The sequence below is a fragment of the Penaeus monodon genome, chromosome 38 (genome assembly GCF_015228065.2).
Source record: "Penaeus monodon isolate SGIC_2016 chromosome 38, NSTDA_Pmon_1, whole genome shotgun sequence".
Classification (NCBI taxonomy): Eukaryota; Metazoa; Arthropoda; class Malacostraca; order Decapoda; family Penaeidae; genus Penaeus; species Penaeus monodon.
The window spans coordinates 28,350,667-28,361,679 of NC_051423.1; the positions used below are offsets into that span (position 1 = coordinate 28,350,667).

An 11,013-nucleotide genomic window follows, 5' to 3' on the forward strand; every position below is an offset into this window, starting at 1 on the left:
ACATGGCAGAGAAATACATGTACTTTTGGACTCACAAAGATACTTTTTCTAGCTCTTCAGTCTGCCATATATATACATTAAGCAGCTGCATTATCCATGCTGTAACACATGATACAACAGAAAAAATGTGATTTTAGATTTTTAAAAAAATGTGATTTTAGATTCCAAAGTAACAGCCAACATTTTTCACATGAAAAATCTTATAACTAAAGCTATTACTTCCATAATAGCTTTTATGCAGACAATCAGTTTTTCCTTTCATGTCCAAACTGATGAAGAAGATAGGTTCTTAATTTTCTCTGAGTTTTGTTGAAGGACTGTGACTGAAAACCAATAATTAAAAACGTCCAACCTTTAATCAACAGTAAAAAAGTTACACCATATACATTCATAAATACTATACTGTACATTATATTATTATATATTCATAGTTTTGCATAGTGTACACTTTACAACTGTGATAGAAGCAGTCAATAAAACCACACATTATGAATGCCGAGTGTAATCAATTAAAATAAAAATAATTTATTATTAATAAAAAGAATATTTACTGGTTAAATTGACTGATCATATCACATAAATCACATTTGTGACACTTGAATGCACACAATAAAACCTTGCTCAAATTCCGAAATTGCAGTTATTAAAAATATACAATCGGTGATAACTCATTGGAAAGGGAAAATAAAGGAAAGGAATTGTACTTTAATTATTGGCAGACACAATCTTCCAAATATGGGATAAAAAATACACTTACAAATGAAAAAAAAAAGAATATGAGGAAATAGGAGAGACAAGATAAAAAGAGTAAGAAAGAGAGAGAGAATGAATGAATTAAAATACCATAAAAGAAACGTATCAATGATGCATGCTTTAAAAGGAAAGAAAGAGAAGAGATTAAAATCAGATTTTTAAAAAAAATAAAAAATAAGATGGTAAATAATGTGGAAAAAACTCCAATTTCACTCCCATTTTGAGCCACACCATGCAAAAAATGCCTCTATAAAAATTCAAGAAATACTTGTGTCTTTTTATTTTTTCCTAACAAATTTCACATCCACCTTTTATGATCTTTTCATATCTGGAACCACAACTAACAAAATACTGCTATTTCCCTTGGACACTTTTCTGCATTTGAGGATAGTTATATACTGTATAAAGCCGAAAATAATGAAAACAAAACAGGAAAAAAAAAAAAAAAAAAAAAAAAAGACGCCACGACTAAAATCCAAAATACATTTGTACTATAACACTGAACACAAAACTTAAGTAATAACATCTGAAAATATTCAATGGTAACAAATGAGTACAGGCTTTTTACATACCCTGTGACAGAATTGTCGACAAGTAATGTAAAACCTATCCTTGATTAAAAAACAAAATATTACATAATCATCATAAAACTTAAAGAATTTTTAAAAATAACAATTAAACTGGTATCATAATGATTTTGTTCTCATTATTCATTTGATAATTACAATTAATATTACATAATAATATATTGCAGGACCATGCTAAAATAGCTGCATGTAGTATGTTTGTCAAAGACTCAATAACCCCATGTGAATGTTGTCTTTTCAAAAGTCAGTCACAACATTTAAGGTATTGTTTTATTCATTATTGTACACTTTTATTACCATACATATTCACTTTGTTATCAATCTATAAAACATTATCTTCAAAAAAGTGGCTTCACACAGCAGAAAGATAAATACAAATATTTACATAAGATACAATCAACAAATATGAAACTACAAATTAAAAGGTCAAAATGAGATCACAAAACAGTAAACCTAAAAATCTTTACCCTTTTACCTTACCGATCAGAGTATCTAACAGTATGATTTCATAATCAGGACAATCCACAATTTTTTTTCTTTTTTATATTAAACTCTCAACAGGCAACAAAATCTAACTTACCGGGCTTTCATCTCTTCTTATACTAAAATAAACCTATTACAGATGAGACAGACAGTTCTTAATTGTACACTGCCTCATAAACAACACAAAAAAGTAAATGAGACAAAACATTTCAAAAACCAAGAAAGTTATTGAAAAAAAACAAAGAAAATTAAATTCTAACACCCAGTTTTTTTTAACCTATTTGCCAGTACACCTTTTTTTTCAACCATCATTGAGTATTTGTTTATCTGGTTTACACATGTGTATCTGTGTTTATTCACTCATAAGATTTAACAAAAGTATGTGTTCCCAATTTACTACAGGCTTTCCTTCAGATGTCCCCTCCCCCCAATTAAAAAAAAAAAGGCAAATGCCAAATACAATGGATAAACCTTACATCATCAAACAATAATCACACAGGACTTGTACTTCCTGCCTCAACAACATTTTGAACCACTTTCTGAAGCTGAGAAGCAAGCATATGTTCTTGTCTGGCTTCTTCTCGCTTGTATGTAACAGGGCAATCCAAAGAAATGCACTCAATATCAGCGACGTGACAACCCAAACAGCCTTCACAGACCTGTAGGCATAAAAAATGTAAATGTTTAAAAAAATATATACATACATAAATACATACATAGATACATGCATACATATTATATATATATATATATATATATATATATATATATATATATATATATATATATATATATATATATATACGTATATATATATATATATACACATATGTATACGTGTATATATACACGTGTATATATACACGTGTATATATACACGTGTATATATACACGTATAGATATACACATATACATATGCGTATATATATATGTATATGTATATGTATATGTATATGTATATATATGTATATATATGTATATATATGTATATGTATATATATATATATATATATTTTATATATAATATATATAAATTATTATATAATAATATACATTACATATATAATATACATTTATATACATATTATTATACATATATTACATATATTACATATATATTATACATATTATTACATATATTACATATTATTACATATTATTAATATTATTTACATATTATATATTATATATATTATATATTATATATATTAAATATATTATATATATTATATATTATATATATTACATATCATATATATTATATTATATATTATATATATATTATATATATTTTATATATTTTATATATTATATATATATATTATATATATATATATATATATATATATATATATATAAATAAATCTTGTCTGAGACCACATGCAACTGCATACTTACAATAGCAATTACAAAGAAGAATACCTATTACTTTGATTTATAGCAAAGGAATAATTAGGGCGTGACACATTAAAAATGTAGATATTTTAAAAATATAGACATTCAAAATAAGGAAACTAAAAACACAAACCTTTCCTAGATGTTCCAGTGCCCTTTCATAGGACCGTATTTTTTCATTGAGACACAAAACAGTAGTCTGTGGTTTAGTCTTACAATCTGGACAGAGCCCAGGTCCCTGAGATGTTGGAGCTGTCATGGTGGTTGCCCCACAAGCAACGCAGGACACGGGTGTGAAGTATCGTGCAATTGACATTCCACGCGAATTATGTGAAGCAACAGATTTCACAAGGGTTCCATGACTAGCTTCAGCTATTGCTTTATTTTGCTGGGCTGCTGGTCTTGGTAAATCATTGTACCTGCAATGAAACAAGCAAATCCCAAATATCAGCAACACTTCCAACAGGTAAACACCATTCACAAAATTTGTGCACACATTTATTAGAGTAAACACTAAACAGAAATATATTTCCACAACATAAAAGTAACACAGTAATTAAGGTTACTAAAAACCTATACTACAATTAACATAACTGAACAAGACCTACACTAGAAATAAGGCAGCGAAACAACTGTTCCCTACAACTTACCACAAATTAACATCTACTCCTAACAGAGAGAAGCACCTCTCTAAAGGGGGAATGATAGCTCGGGTGATGTAATAGATGGAGTTGATGCGAAGGGCAGGATCTAATAGGACATTTTTTGGAGATCGCACCAGCTGAATGAGAGGTAATCCAGGAGCACCATACACAATCACATATGGGACACGCTCTCCTGTCCTGGGTTCTTTCCTGCGATCTTTCCGTGTCCACTGTCTGCAGATACAAGTACAAATAATCATAAATCTTGAAATAAACTTGAATAAACTGCCTTTTACTTTTTTTTCTCATGTCAATAAAATCAAAATATTGAGAAGGGTGCACTGAGGAATTTCCACAATCTTGATACTTTAATGCATTTCACCATCTAAATATTAAATTCTTACATTATCAATAAAATATTCCTTATGTTTAACTGCAGTCCCAGCCCAAAAGCCACACACACATACCTTGCCAGCTCTAAGGCTGGGACAGTTGCTCCAGGCTTGTATCCCTTGACTCCTCTGTATTCCTTGGCAAATATGTAATCTTGGATGGATACCTTTCCCTGGAGAATCTTAACAAACTGCCTCTGTACAAAGTCCTTCACTTGTGAGACGTCCTTCGTTTCAAAGAGCAGCCGCAGGGATTTCTCTAGGATCTGTTAAAGGTTTTACCCTACTGTTAAAACTAACCAAGGTTGCAATAATACTGAATATTGGCAAAGTATTCTCAAATCTTTCAAGTTAAACTGAATAAGACACTAAAAAGGTGACCTACTAGCAATATAAGAATATCCACAAGATCCATTCATATAGATCCAATAAAAAAAGGAAATAATACTTCTGAAGTGACTACTACAAGCCTAACAATATGTTAATAAAAGTCACATAGACTAGACTTATCAAACAATTTGAAAACCTCACTGGCAATGTAACATCCAAAGTCTCAAAATAAAAAGCTCCCATCCTTACTTTGGCAATGGCAGGACAACCATCCCTCCGCACAGTTTCAATGCCTTTGGCGTCATACTCAGGATCACGTTGGTCTCGAGTCTCGTACATGTAGCCAACATACCGCTTTTTTGTCTGTTGGAGAGAAAAAAAATTAAAATCTTTGATATTGGGATAATATATAAACAATCAATATCAGATGCAGAAAGGGGAGGGGGGAGGATAAGGAGGAGGTGGGGGGAGAGTGGTGGAGGGGGGAGAGGGGAGGAGGGGAGGGAGGAGGAGGGGGTGGGGAGGAGGGGGAGGGGAGGGGGGAGGGAAAGAGGAGGAGGAGGAGGAGGAGGAGGAGGAGGAGGAGGAGGGAGGAGGAGGAGGAGGAGGAGAGGAGGAGGAGGAGGAGGAGGAGGAGGAGGAGGAGGGGGAGGAGGAGGAGGAGGGGAGGGGAGGAGGAGGAGAGAGGAGGGGAGGAGGAGGGGAGGAGGAGGGGGGAGGAGAGGAGGGAGGGGAAGAGGAGGAGAGAGGAGAGGAGGAGGGGAGGAGGGAAGGAGGAGGAGGAGGGGAGGGAGGGGAGGGGGGGAGGGGGGAGGGGGGAGGGGGGAGGATAGGAGGAGGAGGAGGAGGAGGAGGATGGAGGAGGAGGAGGAGGAGAGGAGAGGGGAGAAGGAGGAGGAGGAGAGGAGCAGGAGAGGAGGAGGAGGAGAGGAGGAGCAGGAGGAGAGGAGGAGGAGGAGGAGGAGGAGAAGGAGGAGAATGGTGATGATGATGAAGAGGAGGATGGAAGAGAGGGATGGAGGAGGAGCATAGAGGAAGGATTGGAGAGAAGAAAATGCTCAAAAAATGCTATGATGCAAAAATAAAAGATGTAAAAGAAAGAAAGAAAGAAAGAAAGACAGAAAGAAAGACAGAAAGAAAGACAGAAAGAAAGACAGAAAGAAAGACAGAAAAGAAAGAAAGAAAGAAAGAAAGAAAGAAAGAAAGACAGACAGAAAGAAAGAAAGAAAGAAAGAAAGAAAGAAAGAAAGAAAGAAAGAAAGAAAGAAAAAAGAAAAGAAAAGAAAAAAACGCACACACTTACCTGCAGAATACAAGGTAGATACACCTTTTCAAACTTAAGCTTGACTGGCTTGGGGTACATCTGCGTCACCTGTTCAGCAATCTCGCTGCCGATGACAAATGCCTGGTCCTTCGTGCGGCCAGGCAGGTGGACAAAGAGGGAATCTGTGTCTCCATAAACAACACGGGCCTTCCATGCTTTGTTCGAATGGATGAACTGAATGCATCGCTCTAGGGTCTCGCGACCTTTGCTCACAACACTGTCACCCACCTGAAAGTAGCACAGGAACTTGTTGAAAACACTGTCATCTTTTACATTCTGTTAATTTTTCTATCAGTTTTTAGTTCATCTTTATTATAGATTATAATCTACCATGCTACTGATAAATTATGTGTCATTATCTTTCAGCCTAAAAACTACTGGTATGAAATTATATGAAATTTGTACCGATAATAATAGTAATATAATAACAATAAAAAGGTAATAATGGAGGATAATAACAATGAAATAATAAAATCATTATATCATTATATTATGAGTACACTTATAAGTCCTCATAAATCACTACTCACTATAGCCTCTATAACCAGTAAGCCAAAAAGCACATGATTAGACCTTCAATGTGCCTTAAACTCATCTCACCTCTGAACAAGGCATGCGGCCAGAGAAGTTCGCACTGGTGTAACCATAGGTAACATTGGCAATGAGCTTCAACCCCAATTGGCGAGAGTGGAGCACACGTTGAAGAGATGTGTCGTTTTTGTACACTTTCATCATCCTCTTTACCTGGAAACAAGAATTGAAAAAATTATACTATCAAATTATTAAAGTATCAAAATTAGCAAAGAACTGATAAACTGAAAACTGCTTTGAAAGGTTAGTATTATACTTACTAAATGAGAAAAAGATGCATAAGAGCTGCAGAAGACCTTTCTTCTTCAGTCTACATGTGTTAACATATACCATTCAAAAATAAATTTTATCAGCACTTACCATTATCCTTGTATTCAAAATCTCCTCCAGCATCTTAGGAAGAACACCCCTCCTGACACTTGCAGGTACAAAAGCAATACCACAGGGTGATATGTTGACCTGCAACAATGGGAAATAAATCATATCATTAGCTTTTGAAAGTTATATAAAAAAGTACATATGTAATCTATCTATATCTTTATACAGATCTATCTATCTATATTTATAGAGATAAAATATTATTCATTAAGTAATAAAAGCTAAAGAGAAAACAAGTAAAAAGTAAATCTCTTAAATAAGCTTCGAAAGTTTTCCAACTAAGAAAACACAACCAGTGAGAAAAAATATGTTCTCACCTTATCCACAAACTTGGAGAGTTCCTGTGGACTGACCCTGAGGTGGGATGTTCCGAATTCAATAGGCTGTGGACCATCTAGGTTGTTGATCCGTCCAATGCATGTTGAGTAGCAGTAGTTGTATGCAATCATCATGGAAGGATAAAGACTCTGGAAGTCTAGCACCACAACTGGATCTGTGTAGAATCTGCAAAAAAGTTCTATTTGTAGTGCAAATCTCAGTAACATATTAGTCATTTATCTGTATATAACTGGTATTGGTGGAAGACATGATCCAATGCAATCTTTGGGACTTCTTGTTTAATCAATAACTGTTCAAAATTCAAATTTATGGGAGTGGGGATTCAGGAGAAGATACAACAGTAAAAGAAACAAAAGGAAAACAACAAAACATGGGTAACTTCTCAAAACTTGACTCATTCACTTTGGCTTCTGTCACACAACAGCATTTATCACTCAGCCTATCATCATTCTCATACCTTGATTCTGGTTCCATGGTGAGAGCAATCCACTCAGGGGCTTTCATGGCAGCCCTCTGCTGGATGCTGGGAGAGACTGCCACCATGTTGGCACCTCTCGTTAGACGCAGCATCATTGATTCCACACGATACTGAAATCAGAACAGCATTAGCAATGGGAACATTACAGTTATTGAAAGTTCGATCAGAATAATGATGTGAAATACCTAAACTTGAAATCGTATCCTGCAGATTAAGCAATATATCATTTATATCTATATGAATATACATTTACATACTTTACACATACATATTTATAAACATGCAAATTTCTTCATTATTTTGACAAAAACATGAAATAATGGAACCAACCTGTGATCCACGAGCCAATACATCATAGAACTGAATTCCAAACACCCTTGCCAGTTCTGCTGTACGATGAATAAGATCTAACCGGTGTAGCAGTTCTACTGTGAGACTACAGCGATTTAGATAGTGCTCCAGGGTGCGCCATCTACAAAAAATAAATAAATAAAATAAAATAAATGAGAACAAAAAAGTTGAGTGTCTGCTTACAAATATGCATAAATATATGCATCAATAATCTATGTATTTATATTTGTAATACTTAACTATTTATCTATATACTAAGTGTGAGGACATTCTTGTGCGTTTGAGGGGGAGTGGATGGGTTTGTGAGGAAAGCATGAGCTAAGTACATACATATTTGTGTAATCTGTCTACATTATCCTACACATACAGACTACACCCCTTACTTTTCAGAAAATGGTCTACAAATATATCATAGCTATATAGAAAGAAGCCTTGAATAATTAGTGTGTAACAAAGGCCATTACTACTACTTATTGTTCAAAGAGTATTTCTGGTCTTTAAGAAATTAATCTTTTGATTTGTTACTTTCCTATATTTCTATACACAATGTATATTGTGTAGAGCATATCACTCTAACACAAAGGAAGTAATAAAAGAAATACATCCATCTAAAATTACATATAAATGATTAATACCACATTACTACCAGCAAATCTCTAGAATGGATATATGGCAGGTGCCGACTACCTCACCTTGTTGTGTCCTCTGACCACCACCTTCTCAGAGAGTCATGAGGGAAATACGGAATTCTGGTGTGAAGAACATGGTATGCCACATTCTCTAAAGTGTAGCTTTGAAGCGCCACCTGGGGAAGAATATTAAGAGATAAAATGAAGAGATAAGAAGCTTTAAATACATGAAGATGAATGACAAATACAATAGAAACAAAGGAAATATAAAAATATTATTAATATAACAAGCTGCACAGAAATGTGCACATAAAAAAAAAATTATCCAAAAAATAAATAAAGTTTCAAATACAAAAATAAAAAAATAAAAAAATTAAAATGTTTTTTAATCTATAGCTACATTAAAAAAAAGATAACTTTAGATATAAACAAAATGATAATTATGTCCTAGAAAAATGATTTGCTTCGTAACTCACTTCTGCCCTCATTAATCTCCACACATTGAGGACAATCCTGCCAGTGACGTGGATCTGTGAGGTGTGGTCAGCACCATACTCGTCCATGTCTTCGGCGAAGTGACTGGAGCTACCTTCAGGAACGCGAGAGAGCTGCGAGATGATTTCCAGCTTCAGTGCTGTTCCTCGCTCAAGCAAGTAACCCCAAGATGACATCTGTACCTGTTTAGGGGGAAGCTTTGTTTTAACAGGAAATTATCACTCTACATGACAAAAATGGCATACACAGGAATATGAAAAAAGGAGAAAAAAGGATAGGAAAAAAAAAAAAAGGATCTCATTCAACAATACAATCAAAAAGTCACACTGTAATTTTTAAAAATAACAAATAAACATATTGAGAAAAAAACAATAATTACCTCATAGCCAACTAACATATCTGGATCCCAGGTGGTAACCAACTTGACAACTTCTTTAAATATTTCAATCTCACTATCAACATGAAGTACAGAGAGGTCAGTGACGCCACACCGTGTGATCAGGTCACAGCCTCCACTGCTTACTACCAGAGCACCTGTATTGATGAAATTATTTTATAATTACACTAAAGTAGATAAGAACTACATATCATATAACTCAGATAGGAAATTGTAATAATACACACACAAATAAATGCAAATGCAAATAAATAAATATACATACATATATATATATATATATATATATATATATATATATATATATATATATATATATATATATATATATATATATATATATATATATATATATATATATATATATATATGAATTGACAAATAGAGAAGCACTTCATATTTCCACTAATACTCCAACAAATATTTTACTCTCTTATGAAAAAAATATCACCCACCTTTCAATTTCTGTGGAGTTGGGTGGTCGTCCGGAACATCCTGAATGATGGTGAACAAGATAGCTGAAATGGGGTCAAGCTGAGGGTCTGGTAGCAGTCCAGGCCTTGTGGTAACGTGGCACTCTAGGCACATTACTGTGAGGAACTCGTGCTGAAATCATGAGACGCATTCTTTATTCTTTCCCTTTTCCTTTTATTTGGGATTATGTACATACTCCTTATCTATATTTTTGTTTCTCTTATCTATTCATCTATTATTCCTCTATCTGTCTATCTCCTAATTTGTATACAATGACACAAAAACACACACATGACCACTTACACAACTATACATATATATACTCACAGCCATATACACAAAGATCACACAATACAGACACATACATCCTTACTAACACATATGCTCACTCAAAACACAAAACCATCACATTCCCTCATCTCACACTTTAATATATACACAGACACAAACATATACATACAATTTTTTTTTTTCTTTTGCTCTCTTGTTTTTTTTTCTTCTTCTATTTCTCTCTTTCCCTTCTCTTCTTTCTCTCTCTGTCAAACACACATGTACACACATATACAAATGCACATGTGTGACACACACGCACACACGCACACACACACATCACATACAATACACCCGTCTTACTTCACACGCGTCCACACTTTTACATGCACCGCGCACACGTACATGACAGGCACATACATGCACACGCACACGCACACGCACACGGACACAACACACACACACACACACACACACACACACACACACACACACACACACACACAAAACACACAAAAAACACAAATGTACACCCACATGCACAGATGCATACAAGTACAGTGAGAGGCACGAATATCTTCCCATATGTGTCCACTGATTTGTTAAACAGCGAACATCATAATTAACTAATGACGTCAAATGTTGGTTCGACTGTTTCGAAACAGGCGAACCCGTTCACTCTCGTTAGTGTGAAATACTTAAT

The 11,013-nt window shown here is 34.3% G+C and overlaps 1 protein-coding gene across 1 annotated transcript; it reads right to left on the reverse strand.

Annotated features, from left to right (window-relative positions):
• Positions 1 to 337: 337 nt before the first annotated feature.
• On the reverse strand, positions 338 to 10,194 carry LOC119596445 (DNA polymerase zeta catalytic subunit-like). The gene is made up of 15 exons (XM_037945694.1): positions 10,022 to 10,194; positions 9,549 to 9,703; positions 9,151 to 9,351; positions 8,738 to 8,850; positions 8,025 to 8,166; positions 7,674 to 7,804; positions 7,195 to 7,381; positions 6,860 to 6,958; positions 6,509 to 6,652; positions 5,888 to 6,136; positions 4,834 to 4,947; positions 4,330 to 4,520; positions 3,869 to 4,096; positions 3,352 to 3,637; positions 338 to 2,482 (listed from the first exon to the last, which is right to left on the reverse strand). The coding sequence occupies exons 1-15, from the start codon at positions 10,152 to 10,154 to the stop codon at positions 2,315 to 2,317; spliced, it is 2,541 nt and encodes an 846-aa protein (XP_037801622.1). The 5' UTR covers positions 10,155 to 10,194; the 3' UTR covers positions 338 to 2,314.
• Between the last annotated feature and the right edge of the window lie 819 nt (positions 10,195 to 11,013).